This window comes from Phaenicophaeus curvirostris, chromosome 5 (assembly GCF_032191515.1).
Source record: "Phaenicophaeus curvirostris isolate KB17595 chromosome 5, BPBGC_Pcur_1.0, whole genome shotgun sequence".
Lineage (NCBI taxonomy): Eukaryota > Metazoa > Chordata > Aves > Cuculiformes > Cuculidae > Phaenicophaeus > Phaenicophaeus curvirostris.
This window is the reverse complement of record NC_091396.1, coordinates 33,987,968-34,012,550: the sequence shown is the minus strand read 5'-3', so window position 1 is coordinate 34,012,550 and position 24,583 is coordinate 33,987,968. Positions and strand designations below refer to the sequence as shown.

Genomic DNA, 24,583 nt, shown 5'->3' with positions numbered 1-24,583 from the left:
TGCACAATAGAAGAAGACTGTAAGGGACAGATGCCTGAGCACAGCTGTTAAATCTTTTTGGATAGCTGTCAGTTAATGTCTTTGCATCACTATTTATATGTATGCACCAGTCTGTGGAAACATTATTTATATCAACAGTATAAAGTCATAGAATTGGTTGAGTTGGAAAGGTCCTTAAAGATCATCCAGTTCCAACCCCGCTGCCATGGACAGGGACACCTCCCACTAGACCAGCCTACTCCGATGCTGGCAAATGTTACACCCATTTACAAGAAGGGTCTGAGGGAGGATCTGGAGAACTGCAGGCCTGTCAGTCTGACCTCGGTGCTGGAGAAGGTCATGGAGCAGGTCATCTTGAGTGCTGTCACACAGTGCACGTAAGACAAACAGGTGATCAGGCCCTGTAATCATGGGTTTATGAAAAGCTGGTCCTGCCAAACTAACCTGATTGCCGTCTATGACAAGGCCAGCTGCTTAGAGGATGAGGGGAAGGCTGTGGATGTAGTGTACCTAGTCTTCAGCAGAGCTTTTAATGCCATTTCTCACAGTATTCTGCTTGAGAAACTGGCTGCCTCTGGCCTGGACAGACACACCCTCCGCTGGGTAAAAAATGGTTGGATGGCCGGGCCCAGAGAGTGGTGGGAAATGACATTAAATCCAGCTGGATGCCAGTGACAAGTGGGGTTCCCCAGGGCTCAGTGCTGGGTCCAGCCCTGTTCAATGTCTTTATCAATGACCTGGATGAAGGCATTGAGTGCACCCTTAGCAAGTTTGCGGACGACACTAAGCTGGGTGGACGCGTCGATCTGCTGGAGGGTAGGGAGGCTCTGCAAAGGGATCTGAACAGGCTGGACCACTGGGTAGAGTCCAATGGCATAAGGTTTAACAAGGCCAAATGCCGGGTCCTGCACTTGGGGCACAACAACCGTGTGCAGTGCTACAGACTAGGAGAAGCCTGGCTAGAAAGCTGCCTGGAGGAGAAGGACCTAGGGGTGCTGGTTGACAGCTGACTGAACATGAGCCAGCAGTGTGCCCAGGTGGCCAAGAAGGCCAATGGCACCTAGGCCTGGATCAGAAACAGCATGGCCAGCAGGTCCAGGGAAGTGATTCACAATACTGTGTTCTGTTTTGGGCCCCTCATTACAAGAAAGGCTTTGAGGTCCTGGAGCGAGTCCAGAGAAGAGCAACAAAGCTGGTGAAGGGGCTGGGGAACAAGTCTTATGAGGAGCAGCTGAGAGAGCTGGGGTTGTTTAGCCTGGAGAAGAAGAGGCTGAGGGGAGACCTTATCACTGTCTACAGCTACCTGAAAAGAGGTTGTAGCGAGGTGGCTATTGGTCTCCTCCCAAGTGACAGGTGACAGAATGAGATGATTCAAGGCCCTATCCAACCTGGCCTTGAACACCTCCAGAGATGGGGCATCCACAACTTCCCTCAGCAGCCTGTGCTAATCTCACCACCTTCATCGGGAAGGAATTCATCCTAATGTTTAACCTGAATCCTTCCCCCTTCCAATTTAAAGCTGTTCTCCTTCATCCTATACTACAAACCCTTGTGAACAGTCCCTCCACAGCTTTCTTGTAGGCCCCCTTCAGATACTGGAAAGCCACTATAAGATCTCTCTGGAGACTTCTTTTCTCCAGGCTGAACAACCCCAACTCTCTCAGCCTTCGTGGATCTCCTCTGAACTCCTTCCAACAGTTCCATATGATTCTTATTTTGGAGATTCCAGAACTGGACGCAGTACTCCAGATAGGTTCTCACAAGAGCAGAGTAGAGGGACAGAATCACCTCCCTCGACCTGCTGGCCACACCTTTTGATGTAGCCCAAGATATGGTTGGCCTTGTGTGCTGGAATCGCACATTGCCGACTCACGTTGGGCTTCTCGTCCATCAGCTACCTCCTCTAAGTCTTTCTCCAGAGGACTGCTCTTAATCACATCATTCCCCAGCCTGTATTGAAACCAAAGTAGCAGCCTTTTCGTATATATGATTTGTGAACTTCTTAATTAGAACTATGATGAAATCAGACAAAATCACAGCATGTGTAATTTCCTGCTGCAACTTGCTTTGGACAAGCCTTCACCATGTACTTTATTTATATATTAAAAGACATTCAATATATGGGCTAAATAACAGTTTTGTATGTGTTCATGCTGGTAATGTTACTGTACTGATAACAAAGTGATTCTATTCTACCTTCTCTTCAAAATGTCCTTGCTGAGACAGAATAGAGGTAATTGGTGTTGGCTAGATACTTATATTCTCTGTAGAGTTTTATATACTGTAATTTGTCAAAAAAGGCACTTTGGTTGATTCTGTTCTTATTCTACTACATGAGAATATACTTTCAAATTTCTTTGAGATAGTATACTTTAGGATATCTTGGTTGATATTTAATTTTGCTCTTAGTGTTATCTGATAACTGAATTCAAATTCTGGCTGATTGTAAGTCTGGAACATATTGATTGTTATTCCTGGTATTGTTACTCTTTAAAAAATAATGTTCTGAATCTGCCAAGACACTTCAGTTATGACCCTCTTCCCTCCCACACAAAATAAGAGAGTTAGATACATGGTAATATCATCAGCTGCAGCGATATATTCTTGGTTTAACGTTCACATCATTTTACCAACAATTAAAGTATTAACAAAGATATATCCCTCCATATTTTTGCACTGTAGTGCAAAATTGTATCTCACAATTTATTTTTCAACAAGTATATAGTTATTTTAGCAATGTAAGATTCCCTAATGCAGCATATGAAATTTCAGGATTGAGCCTCTAAGATACAGCCTACAGGGCAGATCTGTGTCTGTGATACTGGAAATTCAGTTTTGTTAATCTACAGATAAAAATCTCAAGATAGAATCCTGTTTTCAGAGGTTCTTAAGTGATCACCATAGTGTTGTGCAGAAAAATGTGTAGGATTTTTTTGTATAGGCATATATATGTATATGCGTGTGTGCATGCATGCAGTAACATGTGTTAGTTTACTAAAACATATTGATTTTGAAGAATGCAATGAATTAGGAACAAGTTTTTAATTTAGTTATGCATTCATTTATTTTTCAGTTAATACACTTGAAAAGATGACAAAAATGTAGTCCTGGACATCTGAAACCTAACTAACTGTACACAGCAATGAACTACTGAGCTGTGTTTCTTTTCTTTGTGGTTTTGTGTCTTGAATTAACACTGAGCTCCTGAAAACTGTCTTTCAGAAGCACAGTTTCTTTGTAAGGGAAGTGAAATGTTTAGGATTGCAATTTATTTCCTTGACAAATTACTTAATTAATTTTAACCTGATTTATTTAGATTGCTAAACATATTACATACTCTTCATTCTCATAAATAAAGATGCTGAATGTTACACTGTACGAGTAGTGAATACAGTCCTGACTTTATTTGTGATTAAGTCAAGTTGTGCTGTAGTCTCCCAAATCTACTCTCTCTTAACATAAAGGACAGGATGAATAACATTGTCTTTTGAGACATTACTTTTGCATTGGTAAGTTTATTGTTCAGTGCCTGTATCGAGCCTCTTCTATATTAAAAAAAAAAAGGACAGTCCTAAAACATTTTACAGATATGCTGTAAATCAAAGTCATCTGATGTGTATTTCCCACCTGCCATCATCAGTATCTGGTATGAAGCCCCCAATTAGCCTTCTATTCCAGCTAAATGCAGTTACGTGGACATAAGATTAAGTTTTTAGACAGCATAATAATAATTTTTTTTCTGAACCTAAGAAGAGGCAGAACTTTAATTGATACTAAAAATACAGAGCTAGAGGCAAGCCGCACTTTATGGGCTTACGTCTCAGAATGGAGTCTTTGATCTAGTCCAAGAGCCCTGTAACTTCTGTGGAGCCTGGACATTTTTGTCCACTGCCTATTCATTCTGAACTAGCTGATCATTTTGATAGCATTTCCTTTTCATATCACACTGAAGTGCTACCAGGGCAATATATACAAAATGGGAGCAAATCCATCACCTCTAGTATGGTGCCTGTCTTGATGCTTTATCTGCATACCAATACCCAAAGAAATAAAAATTCTTCTCCCTATCAGTTTCACCAGCTAATTTTTAGAAAATGCCCAAAAGTGAAAAATGAGTTTCATGTAATTCTCCATTTTATGTTAGAATCAGAAAGCTATGGGCATCACAAGGAGAAGTTTGATGACATTAAAATATTTCAGAACATCTTTTTGTAATTACAATCAATTAAAATAAGGTCAAACAGTGTATTTCTAAAATAATTGCTCAAATAAAGGAGAGTATAGAGGTACTTCAGACTGTCCTTTAGTTGCTGCCTTACTTCATTTTAAATGCCTATGGTTTCAGGAAATAATTCTTACATTTTTCTCCCCCTAATGAAATTCATTCCTGCTACTGGCTGGCCATTTATTCCCTTCAAATATTGCATGGCAGAATGCCAGGAACATACTGTTCAACTTTGCTCTAATTGGTGTGATTTTGCATGCAGACAAGAAGTAAAATGAAGACACAATATGCCTGCTAAAATTAGAAGGATCACTTTTGCATGAGATTTTGCTTGACTGTGAAGAGAGAGTTTTTACTAGGTCTTTGATAGCTGGCTTTTCTATGCTATAATTTAAGCGTCTGTATCCGCTTTCTTTTTTTTTTCAGTGGAAGTGAAGTTTTTGTGATCTTTCTAATAGTTTCTGTATTGTGCATCACAGTAATATGCAGTGATGCACAGACATATTAATAGCCATCACAAAGGTGCTTTTCTAGTTGCTTTAACAAGTTTTATCGTCATTTTCATAGCAATACATATTTCAACAGTCCAACATACTCACCTCAGGCTGAAAATGGACACATATGGATGTGAGCACAATGATGTTATCATTATTATAATTATAATTCATTACTAAATCAGTTTGTGTTAGTAAGTAAAATATAATCTCCATTATAAAACCAATTCACCATGTCTGAAAGATTGTAATCGGTAAAGTACATATCCATGCTATTTCTCCTGGCAGAAATATTCATACGTCCTCTCATTCTTTCATACTTTCAGCTGGATATTGCCTTCCTGTGCCACACCACAATCCTAAGAGCAGTGGTCTCTGTTATGAAATGAGCTTTCCTTCTTTTGCTTAGATATACTGGAATCAAGGCAATCTCCGTAGTTGTGACCCACGTGTTCCCCTTCCCAGTCCATCTAATCACACATGTAATAATTCTTTCTCATTCTTCTACTGTATGAAGGAATAAGATACATATTTTCCACTCTGTTCCACATCACACTACAAAAAATCTCTTGCTGGCGCCATAAAATCAAACAAGTAGTGCACACTTGACTGAGGGTGAAATAATTCATATGAGTCTCTATGGGGAGGCCAAGCCAGATTATAGCTCATCAGTCATAGTTGCTAAGTGAAGGGAAAGAGTATGTTTGAAATAGCTATTAAAATATTTAGGACTATAACAGCATAAATTTAACATAAATGATACTGACACTTATGTGCACTCACCCTCCATTAAGCAGAGATGCTCTCAGCAATTAGGCAAAGCTAATCTATTGCAAAATTTCTTTAGCAATTTATGGAAGCTGGTCCATCATTACTGTTCATGTTGAGTCCTCTGGGCTCAGTCAATCACCTCACAACTTTTGCAAAGAGGATTCACTTTTGAAATGTTATTTTAAAAGCTTTTTAAAAAAGAACTTTTTTAAGAAGAATTGAAATACAGCTAAGTATTTAGAGATTTCAGGAAAAAAGACTTGTCCTGAAGAAACAAATACTTGTTGTTTTCTGTCTGATTCTACACCAAAGCTATTACCTCTTGGTTTGGTTATTTGGCATTCAGATCTACCATCAAAAATTTCACAACAGCCAGGAATTCAGGCTTACTGAACAAATCAGTACTTTCAGACTGTGATCTTTTTTCATTTATGTAAACACAGAAATTAAAAACCTGAAATCTGTTCATGTCACATACAAAGATGTTTCATCCATCAGAGCACACTGTGGTTCACATTTTTCCCCCCTTTCACTAGTTGTAATGACTTGGAGTATGGTATTTTTTCTTTCCTAGATGGAATGGGTCGAGTCCTTGCTCAAGATGTATATGCAAAAGATAACCTGCCACCATTTCCAGCATCAGTAAAAGATGGCTACGCTGTCAGAGGTAAATGTTTGCTTTGTAGACATGCAGCATAGTGTATGTAAACCTTCTTTATAGTATTTTAGTTCACCTATTTTGGATCCAGCAATAGTTATTTTGGTTGAGATTGGATTCAGATCATTGCTGAAGTGACAGCTATGTAGAATGCAACTGTCTTGAAGGAAGACCATGAAGTTGAACTCAGATCTTTTAAGTGGATACATATGTACATGAGCAAATGTACACCCAAGTGTGCCATCGACATGTGCCTGTGTTGCTAGTGTGTTTCTTGGAAATATGAAGAATTCAGGAGAGTAACAGAACGTCTGTTTCTGAATGACAGATTCTTCTATTCCTCTGTTCTTGATTTAATGAGGAATTTCTTACATATCTACTACTTTGTTGAACTTTCACAGATCCAGCTTCCTATTTGTGAATTATTTTATGATTGCATTAGAGAATTTTCAAAGATACATATTGGAATGTACTCTTGGAGGAACCTCAAAGAGGAGCTCATTTTTACGTTGAAAATACTTCATTTGCTGTATGTGAATAAAATTAGTAGTGTGACTATACAGAGCAAGCATTGAGTGATTTCCCAGAAGACCTGGATCCATCCTCTGCTTTGCTGCTAGGTGCTGAATGATTTGAGCAAATTGCTTCTCTGTGTATCAGCTTTTCCCTTTGTAAAGTAAGACTAATGATATTCACCTCAGATATCCATGGAGGAAAATTAAAATATATATGATTGAACATTATACTAGTAGTGATTTCATTATGGGGATGAATCATCATAACACCATGTTGAAATTTGGACACAATAGCCAGCTTTCTCTTAGAGACATTAAAATATCTCTTTTGTTACTGGGAGCTGAAACAATGGAAAGCAACTGTCCATGAAACAGACTGTCTGCAAACCCAGGCAATGGATGTAGTCCAATAGCTTCCCCATGGGTTTAATGTAAAAATAAAATTCCAGGTCTACAAGATGAGTTTGACTGCAGCTGTCTGTCATAGGTATATGTGAAAGACAGGCAGACCAAAATAAGCAGTAATAGTGGCAAGGGAGTGCAAATGTAGTCAGGTAATGTAACACTGAGAAAACCTAAGAGGGGGAGCTCTGAGTAGAATTCTGACTGACAAGGGCCTTAGGATCAAGAAAATGCTGTCTTGCAACCTGATTTCTAAAAGTTAAGGGAAAGCACAATTACAGTCTCAGTAAACACACAGAAAGAACAGAGTGTTCATGGACACCATCTTCAACAACTTCCGTCAGAACCAACACACAAGACCCTATATTTTGTAGTGGGTTCAGCTAGAGTAACAGTAAGGTACTTGAATGCATCCAGAGGAAGGGAACAAAGCTCGTGAAAGGGCTGGAAGGAATGTCCTCTGAGGAGTAGCTAAGGACTTTGGGCTTGTCTTGCTTGGATAAAAGGCTGAGGCAACTCCATTGTTCTCTACAGCTTCCTGAGAAGTGGAAGGGAGGTGCTGATCTCTTCTCCCTGCTATCCAGTGATAGGATGCATGGAAATGTTTCAGAACTGCACTGGGAGAGATTTACACTGGACATAAGAAAGCATTTCTTTACTGAGAGGGCAGTCTAGGACGGGCTTCCTGGAGAAGCCTTTGATGCCTCATGCCTGTCAGTGTTTAAAAGGCATTTGGACAACACCCTTAAGAATTTAATTTAACTTTAGGTGAAGCAATTGAACTAGGCAATTGTTGTAGGTCCCTTCCAAGGAAAATATTCTATTCTATTTGTTGTGGTGGACCTGTTACCTCAGGATATGAGAAACAAAGCTTGTAGGCAGAGATAATATTGACTACATTAATGGATATTTTTTACAAAAAAATAAAGGGTTAGCTTTCAGTCACCTAAACCTGTCTGCCCAAAATCTTAACCACTTTTTTCAAACTCTACCAGTGGTATATCAGCTATAAATTTTGTCTCTGTATCATTATTAATGGAGGAATAAAATCTAATTCAGTACCATTTTATCATACTTTAGCTACTAGGAATTTTTTTATCTTCTTTTCTGGATCATTCCAGTGCATTTTTTTTCAGTGATGATTTGACACTTGTGTTCAGTAATATTATATGCGTTACTCAAAGACAGGTAGTTGTTGAGTCCTTTTTGGCTTTCTTATTTTAGAGTTTGTTCTAAAATTCGTAGATTAGTCTCTTTGATAGGCTTTTAAAGTTAAGTTAATCATTGGTCCTCAAACATGATTAAGTACCATAGATCATCATCTGCAGAGTTGTAGCTGATGTATGAGTACAAATGTGGTAAATCATTATACAGACTGAATGGGCATCCTTCCTGAAAGCAATTCTTCTCAATATACAATGAGGTTATCTAGCTGTATATTCAAGGCTTTTTAAATTAAACACAAGTTATTAAGATAAAGGTTATTACTGATTAGAATTCATCTCTGGGAAATCAACTTTTGGCAGTTACAGAATAAAAAGACATCATTTAAACATGATTTTGTGAACTCAGTTTTCTGAACACTCTTGAAACCATGCCTACCGTGCTTGGACAGACAGAGTTGCTTGTGCTCCGTACATGCTTTACATCATGGTAGTTGCAACTTGTCAAAATACCTTTCAGGTAGGCAGAAGCTTAAACTTTATTACTAATGGTCCTGTAAAAATGCAGATTTGGCTTAATTAGAAGTCCTGGAGATTTTCAGTTTGTTAAATCAGTATCTGTGACTTCAAGTTTTCAGAGTGGCTTCAGTGAGAGATATAAGGTAACTAGTTCAGTACTGCCTCCTAAAATTACAAAAATGAACAGAAGTCGGACTTAAAATGTGGCAGCCCAAGTTGCATTATCTTAGCCTTATTGCTCTTCAGAAAATACCAAACCTGTATCTACACAGTCTGTAATCTCTGCATTTGTTCACATTTTCCTTCAAAGGCAGAGATAGTCTAGAAATGTCAGTATTCCATTGTTGTCTAGAAAAAAGGCATTTAATACATTTATAAAATATGTGATTCCCCTGTGTTATTTTCACATAGAAAAAGATTTGCTCATGTTTTTATAATAATAATCTCATGAAAACTGTCAGTTCTTTGTTATTAATGTAATTCCTCATAATCTCCTTTTACTTGATCCCATATTGCCTATTTTCAGTTAAAAGTACTTATAGTACCTGTAAGTCTCTAAATAACAAACACAAAAGAAACTAAAATTTAAAATGTTTGCAAAACTTCTATAACCTCTGTCATGCTGACACTGAAGAACTGAATCTCAGGTCATTCTTTGATTCTTCTGTTCTTGATTTTTAATGCCGTCGTTCATTTTGATTCAGCCTTTATCATTTGTTATTGTCCATCTTAACAGCTGCTGATGGCCCAGGAGATCGATTCATCATAGGGGAATCCCAGGCTGGTGAGCAGGTGAGCACAATTTCTTTTCTCTTTTTTTTTTTTTTAATATCTTTTTTTTTTTTTGTAAGATAGTGCTTTGTATTTTTATAAGCTTTGCTAGTGCTCCAAAACTCAATAGTCTTGGAGGCAGCATGAAGTAGGACACAGCTGTACCTACCCTGCTGCTATTGTGCCTTAGGATGTGATTTCAGAAAGTGAGGTAGTACAGTTACATAAGGCATTAACAAGGATATCCCAAAATACTTCAGAGCATTGTGCTGACATGTCTGATAGAAGGGCATACACTGAAGTTCTATCCTACTACAGTGTCAGAGGACATAAGGTTTCTAGTGGTACTACAATTCATAAACAGAGAAAAGCATGATTTAAGCCCTTCTTGCTGACAGATTTTTAAAGGGACATCAGGCCGATAACTGTTCCCACAAGCAGCTTGAATATTTCACACTGATACCTGCAATATAAAGTGTGAGAATTATTTATGAACCTTTTAAAGATAAGTAATGATCAGAACAATGCTGAGGAAGCCTGGCAGCAGCCTCGATTGTGATATTGCTCTTTCTTTTTTCCTTTGTTAAATCAGGAGTGTTTGTGCATCTTAGCAAATATATGGATTGAGTTTAAGAGAAGTCAGTGTGGCACCTATTCATGGCCTGCTGTGCTGTTTAAATATTTGTGTGATTTGCTCTCAAACTCGGGAGTACATTTCCTTAAATTCCTATATTAACACTGAGATAATGGGAAAAAAATCAGTTATGTTCAACAACTTCTATTACTCTGTCAGTTTATTTATACCTGCTACCTTCTGTTCAGGAGAATATGGGTTAATCCAAAATGTTTCTCCAGGTATTTCAAGGCCTGGTTTATAATTCTGTGTATTCTTTGTGAAATGATGGAGAAAGAGAATAAGTAACAGGTAAAACAAAGGATTGTTCGGTTTTAATGAGGATTCTATGGTGTGGTCATTTTGACTGCTAAACAAAAAAGTCAAATAGATTTATTCTGAAAATTGTTTCAGATTTTAGAAGTTTTAGCAGTTGCAGCATTATTCCATTCTTTAAAAAATTGAGTCGAACTGCCTTTTAATATGTAATAGACATTTAATTTGGCTAATCATGATAGATATGGAGAACTGTGAAAATAATATTTACTGTAGTTCCCATCCATCATCATGGATTATATTTTAATGTAGTAGACATCTTCCTATTACCAATATTCTCAAGAACTTAGATTAATGAATCTGTTATACAAAATGTGTAGAATTACTTTAAATACTAAAAAAAGTAAACTAATTAATTCAGCAGCTTTTTCACCTGATTTATATCCCTTCTACCTGCATTTTCTAGCATTAACCCGGAATCCAAAACACTGACAACTATTTCTACAGCCCTTTTTACAGTCACTATAAAATAGCAAGTACTAGCAGAACAACCTGCTGAATTATTACTCCTATCATTATTCACCTGTAACCAATATTACCATTTTGCTAGTTAAAAAATAGCACAGTGATGCTTAAAAACAGCACTGTTGAAGCCGTGTCTAATGGAGAGGGCTGTCCACAGATCTAAAGAGTTTCGGTGCCCTAATCGGTTCATCAGGTTTGTACAAAGGATAAAAGGGCAAATCTGGACCTTGCTTCCCTCCTACAAAATTCAAGAGCTCGCAAATATCTCTCTGTAGGGACAGTCTGCCCTCCTAGATTAATGGAAATAGGAAGCCTCTCTGGCAAGGAACAAAAATTGGGTGGGAGGAGGCACACAGAGAGAGAACAATTTTGGTAATGCTAGTAGTGAGTTAGAAAAATGAGTCTGTTGACCTCTGAATAGTTGGTCAAAGTGATTTTCTTGGGAAAACATATCTGCAGGTTCATCTCCTTCCCAAGAAATTATTTATAGCTTTGAAAGGCTCCTCAGTCTCATTTCACCCTTCAGTCACTCTCAGCAGCAACGTTCTGCTTTTCATGTTACAGACCAATTAACAGAATGATTCACAGCAGGGAGTTCAAAATCAGTTTAGATTTGGCTCCTCCTGTCAGGAAAAAGGTTACATAAATGCTACATAGAGAGGAAAAAAATGGGACAGAAAACCGCAGAGAAGGCCATATAGCCAAGTTTGAGAGTCCTGTATCAATTTGTAAATTGTGTATTATTTTCTGATTTCCATTTCCAGATTGTCATCTTTATGTTAACAGTCATTTTTTGTTTTGAATTCAGGACAACTTTCAGATACTATACTGGCTTGGGGAGGTTAGGGCACATTTGAGAGTTCTGGTCATGAGCCATCAACACGGCGTCTGTGTGAAAAACTCAGCCATGGGGGCAATGGTTTTCTTCCTATAGACTCACACAGCTGGAGCTTAGCATTTCCTTGGAGAATTTTAAAGACATTTTTAAGAGGTGGTGTGACTAACCAGCTATAATATAGGACGGACCTTTCCATTAACTTGGCCCTTTTTACAGAAAGGAGCATGGGTCATTGTAAATCATGCGGGAGCGGTGTAATCGTGTGCAAGAGAAAATGCCTGAAGTGAGGGCTGTGCTCGATAGATTAGATTATTCCTGGGTTTATTTAGTGACTAACATCAAATACATTATCAGTGATAAGGGCAAAGGGCAGAACCCAGTATTGCCTTATTCCAGGTAAGTGTGAGGTCTCAAAGGCTTTTAAAAGAGCTTCTGTGAAGTTGTTGTGCATTAATATGCTTTCTGAGAAGCAGTCATTTCTTTATCTTCATACTCAATAGCAAAGAACACAGCCCTGGAGATTCACGCACAAATCTGACAGTTGACTTCCTTTCATAAAGTTAATCTGATCAAATTCTCAAAGGGCAAAAAGGAAATTAAATATGTGAGCAACACAACCATTTCTAAAATACATTGCTATTTTATCATGAATTTGTTTAAATGTTTCACATCATTACATCTCAAAAAATTAACTCATCTAGCAATAAACTCCAAAAGCGTGGATAGTTACAGTGTGTTTTATCACCATAGGCACTGATTTTTGGCAGTCTTGTAGACATTTTGTATTCTTTGTGGTTCTTGAAGCCCAAAAAGTGCATTTTAAATGGGAGAATGTTGTTACACAATATTCAGTTTTCCCTCTGAAAGTTGTTGCTAGAGACATCGATACTTTAGGGAGTTCAAAACAACATTACATTTTTGTAATATGCCTATAGACTGTATCTACACAATATGCCAAAGAGCTCCCATAATCCAAGGCATAAGATTTTCTTTTTGCAGCATTTCTTTTCATAAAAATTAAAATAACATATTAGACAAGATTGTTTTCACTTTTAAACATCTACTGTATAAGTGACAGCATCTCAGCTATTCATCCACAGCTCCTTGCATAGTTTGTGGTGAGAAATAAATATCATTTTTTGTAAAAGTATCACTTTTATGTCATCTGGTTTAGATACCTACTTCAGGATAACATGAATCTTGCCCTTAAAGCACTCCAACCATGACATATGGCAAGTATGGTCTTTTTTTTTTTAGTTTAGTTTAGTATTTTATTTATGGTGTTCTTAAAGGATGTTAGTTTTCTGTTACCCATAGAAAAGGGTCAAGATTCAATCAACTCCAGGCTCAAGTTTTTTGGGGGATACATAGGTCACTGTTTACCATGGTATACGCAATGCAAACAATTTCCAGCCTCTCCCTAGGGCTTCTGTCCCAATGAAGAACATTTGAAATGCACACATTTTAGAGGCTAAGACAGTGTTGAAATGGAATAGAAGAACAGGCAAGGGAAACACAGCTTTGCGCAGCTGAAGCGTTGGCCACTGGTCTAGAATTTGCAGATGTCTAACAGGCTTCTGTCAAAAGTCATAGACTAAAAGACTTCTAGGCAGGATCAGGTAATAGTGCTTGGACAGTTCTGCTTGCAGATCTGTGGGTTGCTATCAAATACCTGCTAATCACAGTCTGACAAGTCCTGGACATATTCCAGTGCTGCATATGGAATATAGACTCAATCTGCATGTGAGTTCTAAGTGTGACACGTACGGAATATGTTGGTCTGATCACAGCTCTGTAGATCTGCATATGGCACATGTTCACTAATAACAGAAAAGCCCAAACAAATTGAGCGTACTAAAGTGCTGCAGGGAGCAAGCACTCGTATTTCAGCAATGAAATCTCAGTCATCATACCAGCTTCTTTTAGCTATACACTTTAAAAATAATTTTTCTTTTAGTTATTTCTTTCTTAACTGGTTATGGTCAAATTACAGTTTTACTCTGAGTTTTGAGAAAGATGTATTAAAATAGGCTGTCTGGTGAGAAATTTTATTAAAACCATGTCATTTGTTTTATTGTATTGTCCTGATACTCTTTTATTCTTTGTAATGCTTCTGCTTAAACTTTGTAATGTACTGTTCCTTTACATAATTGTAGAATATTATCAGTTTTAGGATTTTCCAAATTGACCCCTTCTGTGTAAAATAATGTTGCTGTCTCTCAGTATGAGGAAATCTGTGTAAAATGAAGCAGCTCATTATATTACTTTACTTACAAGCTGCTAGTTTTCCATATGTAATGTGCTGGTAAAACAAAACAGAACAAAAACCCAACCAAACGAAAGCAAAGACATTTTAAATCTGGGTACCAGAGTACTCTATACGTCTGAGCCAACCAGAGTATCAGTGTATTGCCTCTTCTGAAAGTTATTCTTGTAATAGAAGTCTAAGGAGAAAAATCTGAAGCCACTGAATATGTGACCTAAAAGCCAGATCTGAAACAATGGCCTGATGATCTTTAAATCCAATGGAGATTATACCTGTTGGTATCACTAGCAGTATATCAAGAGTCATGCCACAAGTAAGAATTTTGGTCATTCATTACTTAAAATGGTTTGAGATTTTTCTTTTCAAAAGTAAATTAATTTTTGTTTGTTTATTTTTTTAGCCCACACAGACTGTGATGCCTGGTCAGGTAATGCGCGTTACAACCGGTGCTCCAATTCCATGTGGTGCTGATGCAGTGGTGCAAGTGGAAGATACAGAGCTCATCAGGGAATCAGATGATGTGAGTCACAAGTCAAAACTTAAAATAGATCATGATAGAATCCTGTAAATACAAAAGACAGTCCTACAGAAAAACTCTACCGTTATCTCAGAAGTCTGAGGATTTTTCACATCAGGTCCTAGTGGCAATTCTACTCACTTTTTCAGGCTGCAATAACAGTACAACAGACTTACCTGTCCTGACATTGATTTTTCATCACAGTTGTTGAATGCTGACACCGAAGTGTCTGGAAGCGTGATTGAGTGAAAGGCAAATGCCTCCTGAAGATCTATAACTGCAGTCCAATTTGAGTGCCTAGTGTATTCGTATTTTAAAATACAGAGTAGTGGCAATCAGGTATTGTATTTCCTTCATTTCTACTGAGTTCACATTTAGCAGTAGACCAATCTTCTTTATGTTTCAGGATTATCCTGAAACTTAGTAATATGAGGACTTTAAAAGTTCTCTTAAACTCACCAAGTAAGAAGGAGAAAAGTTTTTTTAGAATACATAAAGATCCCAGAATAATACATTGAAATATTGCAGTGCAGCATTACCACTGTTATAATTAAAGTTGAGTATGATTTTCTGTGGAAAAGTGAACTGGTTTAAGTACTGCAAAATCTATGGCACAACTTTTGAACTATGCTATGAAGATGGTTCTGTATTATTAGAGTTGGTCTCATTTCAGCAAAGGTGAATTTGGTGGATTTTGGAGGATGTCTTGTGCATGTACTTTACAACAAATGCATGTTTAGAATAAGGGGGTTTGTTATGTTGCAGGGGAAGTAAGTCCCCCCCAAAATTTTTTAAACCATAACTGAGTTTATTCAATAGGCCTCTGTGCTCTTTTAAAATGAGAAAGTTACTGAATTTAATACCTCTCTAAACCAGGAAATGGATAAAGTGCATGTTCTCCCCAAAGATAGTCTTAACTCAGTTTAATTTGAACAGATTTTCCAGCATACCTATAAATCGTATTAGCGCTCTACCTTTACAGATGCTGTAAAATACCATGGGAAAAAATATGAGTACTGTAGTACTAATTCTGTACGTATGGTTGTCTTAACAATGTAAAATGTGGTTTTTGATTAAGCACAGGAGCTCTCTGTAAACAGTTGTGTCTGAAACAGTCCACTTTAGACTTCCTAAATATTGTTCTCTCTTCCTTTGTGTTCAGACAATTCCTTCTGAATCATTACCTTCACTTACCCAGCTGTGATTTCAGGACACCATCATCATGTTTGCCATCATCTGACAGATTTTAAGGCAAGAAGATATGTCTTTTATTGACACAACTTCCAAGTTCAGTTTTGGAATGAAGCGTATGCATGGTTCTCTGCTCAAATCATCTTTTACTCCTCTGCTGCTGTTCCAACAAGCTGTTCCTCTTCACCATAGCTCTGTGCTAGCATTCCAATTGCAGCTGGGGTGTAAGCAAATGAATTCTAGTGTTCAAAGCAGATGAAGTCAGCAAAAACTGAAACATACTCTCATGATCCTTTCTCATGCCTTATTACAGTAAATACATAGATTTTTACATCTGATGAAGTCAGCAAGCTGACTAGGCTGGCCTTCTTCCTAACAGAGAATTTACCGAATCAGTCCTGCTTTGAGGTTGCAGATGCGTATGTATAGATTATATCTTCCCATAAAATATGCCATTGCCTTCACTGCTTTTTAATCATTCCATTAGCCTTACCAAACAAGTTTTGCTTTTGCCATTGCCCACCTAATGACAATAGGACTATCACATTACAGAGCAACGTACATGATAACCTGTTATTTTCTACTTCTTCTTTGGATAGGTGTCTTCCTGGATTCCACTTTTTCTGTGCATGTTCTCCACTGCATGTGAGAACAGATTATTTGGCTATGTGCTTAAACTTTTACTTTCTTAGCAAATGATCAGGCACCTTCAGATCCCTTTTCCTGCCCATAAGTGTGAAGTAGGAACCATCAGTTTCTGCTGGTCCTTGAATATGCCACTCTGCTAATCTTTTACACAAATAATTATTATCATTTAATTAATTTGTTACTTTTCTCTGCTTTTCCATGTCTGGGTGGCTACATATTTCAAGAATTCTTTTCTTCTTAGTGTTAAGAATTACTTAAAGCCTGGGATTTAACTGAAATGAAATCTGTAACATCTGAAAAATGTTCTTCTGAAAAGACAGAGAGTACTTTTAAAAAGAGCTCCTTGACCTCTGTTTGTGGTAGCAGTACTTAAATATCATAAAAACCCATTCCTCAAATGACTGTAGGAATCATAAGCCTGAAAGGAATTATATCTATCCAGCAAGAAGAAAAACTCATCAGCTTGCCAAATGCACAGTCACTGAGAAACTGATCCTTGCAAAAACATGTCTACAGCCCTTTCATTTTTGAGTTTTTGTGTCACCTTGTAGGAAAAAGGAAGCCAATGTGATCAGCCAAAACAAGAGTTAGATCCTACTTCAAGACCAAGCAGCAGTATATAAGTATGGATGCTGGCTGTTAACAACCATCAGAGTAAACCACTCAGACATCATTCGAAATATATTAATACACAGCAAGAAGAATGCTGCTTTTTACACACCCAGTGGAAGATGTTGTCAGCATAATGCCATACCTCCCTGAAAGCCCCACCTCTAGCCACCTTGAATTATCTTGTATTCCTAAAATGTTCTGGGTTATCCATCAGTTCCAGAAATAACAACCTCCATACATCACCATGTTGTCCACAGTCACAATTTCCACAGTGTTTTTCAAACCTGGGATTACCAGATTCCCCAAAAGCCTTTTCTTTTCTTTCTTCCCCTAATCCAAGATTCCTAATAGGACCTTTTCTGTTACTCAGTGTATCATTGGCACTTCTCTTGATTCCCTAGAAACTTCCTAGCTATCTTTATATGTTATCAAAGATAAGGAAAATTCAAATCTTCATGAGTGAACAATCACCCTCAGAGTGTCATAGAAGTAAAATAATTCTTATACTAACTGTTGCCACAGATTTTCATCACAAGCTGAAAGTGTCTTTTACAGCTTCAGATAGTGATTAGGGAGATAAAAGGACATCCTAGGCACCAGCACATCCGTTTTGGACACTAGCAGCCAAAGTAATCTCTTCTCTTGTACAAGAGGAGCAGGGATAAAAGAAACAGAATTTGCATTAACAGCATATTTTGAAAACACTGTGATAAAGTAAAAAATTAACTTTGATGTCTTTATTCTTCATTTCCTGGTTTTCAGGGGTTTAAATATATCCATCTTCACAGTAAGTAAACAGAATCATAAATGTAGCAACACATTCATTAACTTTATCTCTGGCGCCTTTAGTTTAAAGCACATAGTTTGAACTGAAAAATAGCTGTCCGTATCACCTTTAAGAAAAGAGATGAGTCTCAGTATCCTATACAATATTATCATCCTGTAAAAATACAAAATGACAATTACTTGCCTTGTTAATTTTGTAATATTTGTCTGATTTATAAATTGGAGGTACTTAAAGTGTGAAATACTACCTGATAACTTAAAACCAATATCTCTTTCATTCTAAGTGTAGATTTCGTGCAACTGACAGGCTGGCACTATCTCAAAGCTAAATATATATATATCATCAACTCACTTCCAGGACTTATAAATTAAATATTAACAATAGAGGTCATGTGCCATTTATTGAATGAATCACCAAAACATTGACGTTCTAAAGAAGTAAACACAAATATTAAAATAGCTATCAGATGTTTTTGGCTACTGTCTCTTGTTCATAGTAAATAAGAGTGATGAATAAGCCTCTTCCTGATTTGTACAAAGCTCTCAAATAGGATTTTCCACTACATCTACAAGAAAATCCTGAAACAGAGCGTATAGCTTCTTGCCACAGATGTAGTGGCGTATTGTCTGTCAGATTTTTTGTGAAATGCCATCTTTGAAATTGTTTGAGCAGATTGAATTGACTGAGAGGAGTAGAAAAAATTCACTTGGTGTACCAGGTCAATGGACAAACATAGGACTTGACTTAACATCAGAAAGATATATAAACACAGGGATCATAAAAAAAGGAAGGTAAAACTATGTTACACCATGTCCAGGGAAACTTTATTGGCAGCCTTCTAATACTCATAGAGGGCCTACAGGAAAGATGGGGAGGAGCTCTTTATCAAAGACTGTAGTGATAGGACAAGGAGTAATGGGTTTGAGCTGAAAGAGGGGAGATTTAGATTAGGTATTGGGAAGAAAGTATTTACTGTGAGGACACTGAAGCACTGGAACAGGTTGCCCAGAGAATTCATGACTGCCCCATCCCTGGAGGTGTTCAAGGCCAGGCTGGATGAGGCGTTGAGTAACCTGGTCTTGTGGAAGGTGTCCCTGCCCATGGCAGGGGGTGTGGAACTGGATGGGCTTTAAGGTCTCTTCCAATTTGAACCATTCTATGATTCTGTTATTCTGTGTATTCAGTGCTGGGCCTTCCTTGGTGAGTTCATGAAAGAGAAACTGTCTTACAAAGCTGTTCAGTTTTAGCACATATTGCATTACAATCTTGACTCACAGATGGACAATGACATAAGATCTTGGTGTAATGAGTACTGTATGCTGTGTAGACTTATAAGAAATGAAAATAATAAATCTTTTTTGAATAGCCCAACTGACCATACTTGATCTTCTTGGTTTTGTAGGGCACTGAAGAACTAGAAGTTAGAATTCTGGTGCAGGCTCGACCAGGCCAAGATATCAGGTCTGTAAACAACCTACTTTATAAACTCTCTGTGAGTAATAGAATGGCTGGTGATTCTTATAGTCATTGTTTGACCTTAAGCAATACTGACATTTTGACAATCTGACAAATGAACACCCCTGAACACTCTCTTCCTGGAGCAGGACCAATCAAGGAAAGATACTTTTAATCTCATTCTGGTTTTCTTTTGTTTTTTTCTCTGTGTTACAATTTTCAGACCTATAGGACATGACATTAAAAGAGGTGAATGTGTGCTCGCTAAAGGAACCCACATGGGTCCATCTGAGATTGGTCTCTTAGCAACTGTTGGAGTAACCGAAGTAGAAGTTAACAAGTTTCCAGTGGTTGCAGTCATGTCAACAGGGAATGAGGTAAGAAAATTATGTTTAGAGTGAAGGTCTGAATTACTGTATCTTCTTCAGGACAGATATTATGTTTTGGATAGTGACTTCCACCCTATTCCTAAGTAGACTCACTTTTTGAGCTGCAACTAATGCTGACTTGAAGTATGAATATTTTTGTGAGTGATCAACTTGTAATCACCTGCTTGTGTTTTCTCCCTTGAGGGCTCTCTCACAAGTCTCACATACTGCCTTTGCCAAAATTTTGGTAATGTATGCAACCATGTGCCAGCTGCAGGAGGTAGGGTACCTGTAGGGTAATCGGGACTGTAATTCGTGCTGCCAGTCATGACTGTAAGAGTAATTTCTTTTGAGCAGCACTTCTCTGTAGCTGTAGTGAAAAGGGCAGATAATCTGTCTTTTAACACTGAATTGAACTACCATATGCCTTGCTGCAGTACTGTAATATTTTTTTAATTAGTAGTACATGTTAAAATCCAGACAGTCTCCTGTGAGTAGAACTCCAGACCTGCTTCCTAATTGTTTTGCCTTAATTGCATCAGAAAAAGCAATTTCAACTTTAACTTAATTTTACATATGTTGTGGGTTGACCCTGGTCAGCAACTAAGCACCCACCTAGCTGCTCACTCATTCCCTCTTGCAGTGGGACAGAGAGGGAATAGGAAGAGCAGAAGCAAAAGAACTTTTAGGTCGAGATAAAGTCTGTTTGAAGTTTAGAGATAGCATGAAGTTTGACATGTAATTATGACTGTCCTTTGAGACAAACTTTCTGAAGTCTCGGCACAAACATAAACCGAATATGTATCTTCTCAAGCAGCTTGGAAATTGTGCCTTCCATAGACCCAGTGAAGCTTACTCTGTGACTACTGGGTACTGTGTGTGGCTGAGGCCAGCCTTGCTGGGACAGAATCTTGCCAGATTTCAAAACATAGGCAGGGTATGTGGTGCAGGAAACATACCAGTAACCAAAGAACCAATCTAAAGAGCTGCAAGGATTACAGGTGATATGTTTCTGTATAATGTTGTCTGTATGACTGAACGTTCTTGCATGTCATTAAATGATCCTTTACTGACATGGGCACTCTCTTTTGTATCGTGTGTTAAAAAAGGCCCTGCACAGTGGGCTTCTTAATTGTCCTCTGGAAATCTTTACAGAAACAGAGCTGCTAGCCAAAACGTCAAAACTTAGTCATGCTCCGCTTTTGGTTATTCTTCCCTTACTACCTAACACTATGGCTGTAATTTGACAGAAACACTATTCTTATTGTTAGACATTTATGTTTTTTAGTTTTAACTTCCAAAATATGTAACACATGTAAGGCAATTGCCATGATACTATCTTGAGAGAAAGCTTTTCATGCAAAACAGTAATTAATGTAAGAACCAAGCTTTAAGCTTCTGTCTATTATTGCAATTCAGATTGTTGTATTTTGAAAACTTCTTTATTGGTAAATAGGAAGTTAACTTCAAAATTTCTTTTAATACCTTAAATCTGGTTAACAACATCAATGAGATTCCTTTAAAGTCATTTAATTAATAGCAATAACTCGGAAATCTGATGTTTATGGTTTGATTACAGTGTTTGAGATTAGAAGCCAGGTACTGTAAGGAGAAAGAAGTGTTGCAGGCATGAACCAATAGAAACAAACTGAGCAACATGGAGGATTGGACTAAGCAAGCACATTACGTATCTTAGTAAATTAAATTCACTAAATGACTTTAAAGATGTATTTTGGTAGGTGTCTAAGAATATCCTGTTCAGTCTGAAGAAGAAAATTCTGTCTTGTGTAAAGGCACAGTATTCCAAGGAGACTGACTGAGAGCATTTCTGGTTTTCTAGCTACTGAATCCTGAAGATGACCTCTTGCCAGGAAAGATTCGAGACAGTAATCGTTCAACCCTCCTAGCTACAATCCAAGAACATGGCTACCCAACAATCAACCTGGGAATTGTGGGAGATAAGTAAGTACCACATGTTAGTATAGATGTCGCCTCACATTCATGTGATGCACTGTATGGCATCCATGGAAAAAAGAAATACTAGAGAAAATGTCACTCATTGCAAGTGTCACAGTGTTGTGACAGGGCATGTCTTGGGGAAAATATTTTACCCTTTTCATTAGAGAAATAAATAAGTCAGTTGTAATACTAAAAGGGGAAGGTCCCACTGCTGATTGTTGCTCAACATTTCCAGAAATATGTCAAAGAATTTTTAATAAAAAAAAAAATCCTTCATTGGTCTCTCTACTGTGATTGCCACAGAGCAGTACTCTGTGATCAGTCTTTCTGTTCATCTGACAGTGATTGCTCCTTGTTTCCCAGTGGTAGTGAAGTCATATCTCTTGCTAAGAGCTCTAGGATAAGTGATTGAAGTGTTCAGTCTTTTGTCCTTTGCAAAACTGCGCAATGCCTGTCATTCTTGGCTTGAGTTTCTCAGCATAATGTATTCCCTTAGTTTATTGAGCCCCAAAGGCTTTGAATAAGCTTTCATGTTTCTTATTTTGGGTATCAAACCAACTGTCAGGCTAGGTTTGACAGGAAGTTATTCAGGTTCACCTCCACCTGTTTGAGAAAAAGGGTATTCCTCGTGGATGGGTAAAAATGAGGCCAGATCAGAAAGAAAAAAATAAAGGTTGGGAGAAGGGAGAAGCAGTGAATTTTAGCACTACAGGGTTTACAGCATGTAAACTAATCTGAATGGTGGCTCCAGGAAGTGCAGTTGTATTTAAAGTATTCATACAGGGAGCATGACAGAAACCACAGCATTTGTTGTTATCTTTGGGAAAGCAAATGGCTCTGGATACTTTCACTGCATCCAGGCTTCCTTTTTGACTTCCCTGGACTGGCAAAACTCCATTGCTGTTCCAAATAGCAATAAATATCAGAAAAACTCCTCCATGTGAGTGTTTCTAATTTCCGGAGCTTTCCAACAAACAGAATCTAAACTCATGAGATTGCTCTTTCCGGAAATGGTGTCTAAATGTTCTGGATCTCTAGAGTGTTTTCTGTATTACAAGGACCTTTTTATACTTTAAAGCACGGATAGTGAAGTTCTCAAATAAAACTATTCTATCCAGACATCGGGTTCTAGGTGTATGTATCTGAGAAAAAAGAAGACAGCCAGAAAAAGGCTGTTAATTACAATCGGCTCCTGTGAGTCATCCCTGCATAAAAGAAGGGTTGGCAGGGTTTTTCTCCAACAAAATGTTGGAGATGGAACTTTTGACTCCTACATCACTGAAAGTTACTGCTGTTCTCATCCACATTATTGCCAATATCAACTTACATACTGTCATTGAAAAAGATACTTTCCCCGAACATCTTTCTGGTAGCCCCTCTGGCAAAACAGGCATGTAAAGCTTGCTTGTTCTTTATTGCCTTCTTGTCCTAACCGAATAGGTATAGTCTCAAATTTGTTATAAAGTCAGCACCATCAAATGGAGAGTTTAACTTAAGGTCACTGTGCAAAACTATAGCTATTTACTCCCTTGCCTTCAGGAACTTTTTTCTGTAACCTCTTTGGCATGGAATGTCTGTGAAGATAATTAATCTTGAAAGCTCTCAGTAATAAATAGTAAACCGTTTCCGTGAGATTTAAAGCCCAGGAGAGCTTTTTACTTTTCTGCATTTTACATTTCTATATGTTTTACAAATAGGTTTTGTGATGCTTTTTCACTTGTTCGATGCTAGCTGAAAACCAGACAGCAAACATATGAAACAGTCAAAGGCAGGCAAGTGTCTGCAGCTTTGCTTTCAGTCTTGAGAGAAGTTGATGCTTTTGAATCCTCCCTATTAAAATGTTCTCTATGTCTTAATACCTTGGCAAAGGTATTAAGCATTCTTTTTAAACTAACAGTTCCATGTTCAGGAGTCATTTCTGCAGAGGCAGTTACTTTAGCTCAGAATAGAAATAATGAGCCTCCAATTGTGAAGTGATTTTGTACTCTGTGGTAAGTTTTGAAAGAATAATTTGGTATTGTTGACTTAGCCAAGAATCCTCCCCACCTGATATCAGGGTTCTGTCTTACCAAGTCTTCTGCCATTCTTCTCACACTCACATGCCCAATGCCAGTTGCAACAAAATGCATCTGCAGTTCTATTTCAGTCAAAAGGAAAGTCTGAATGTGTACATTAGTTTGATAATAGGCATGGTATTATTTCATTATGTAACACAGCTAAGAGAATGTCGCCCATTTGAATATTTCAGTATGTATCTTTCAGACTAACCTGATTGATTTGATGGGAGTACCATGGCACTTGAACAAATGCAAGAGTCATACCACAGAGATCTTATGAGGGGTACAATTTTGACATTTTAGTTAGTGTGTTTATAGAAAAGATGATCAAGCCTTCTGTGTCTGTTACATGGTTTACTGGAGTTAAACCATAGATTATGTATGTTTGTGTGTGCTCATGTGTACGTGCAGTTTATTTTGTATGTATAATATGTATATAGACAGTGAAAAAGATAAAGATTTTATATGCCTGCAATGCCTACAGATGTCGTAAAATACTGGCAAACGATACTTTTCGGAAGGGAAAATTAAAAGCTTCTTGTTTTTTTCTTTGAAGGTATCACTGTAACATGTTTCTTCCTCTCACATTTCACATTTTGGGCTTATATTCCATTTTTTCTGTTTCTTCTTGTTTAGACATTTTATGTTGAGTAAATTTTACAGCATTTTACTGGGAATGTCTCTTGCTCTAAACCATAAGCACTGACTGGAGTTTGAGACAGCAGCTAATAGAAAGCACAGCTGAGTGTTACTATTGCTGTAATGGGTCAAGTTTTTTAACAAGCATGGAAATTCTGTCAGTCATAGATACAGAGCTAATATGCAAGCGTCAAAATTGTTTTAGAGTAGTATTTGTGAAGACAGTCTTAGAGGTAAGTATTCCTATGTTTTATTTCAGCAAATGAATCACTGAGTTGTTTTGGTAGGAAAATAACTTGTCCAGCTGCTTCAAA

At 37.6% G+C, this 24,583-nt stretch overlaps 1 protein-coding gene across 18 annotated transcripts in view; it reads left to right on the top strand.

Moving 5' to 3' along the window:
- GPHN (gephyrin) overlaps positions 1 to 24,583 on the top strand; it is a 288,977-nt gene that overhangs the window by 238,541 nt on the left and 25,853 nt on the right. For all 18 annotated transcript variants that reach the window (XM_069858253.1, XM_069858250.1, XM_069858246.1 and 15 more), the window contains 6 exons: positions 6,065 to 6,157; positions 9,484 to 9,539; positions 14,437 to 14,556; positions 19,194 to 19,252; positions 19,470 to 19,623; positions 21,455 to 21,576. In XM_069858253.1, coding sequence (XP_069714354.1) covers positions 6,065 to 6,157; positions 9,484 to 9,539; positions 14,437 to 14,556; positions 19,194 to 19,252; positions 19,470 to 19,623; positions 21,455 to 21,576 — 604 coding nt within the window. The remainder of the gene's footprint in view (positions 1 to 6,064; positions 6,158 to 9,483; positions 9,540 to 14,436; positions 14,557 to 19,193; positions 19,253 to 19,469; positions 19,624 to 21,454; positions 21,577 to 24,583) is intronic.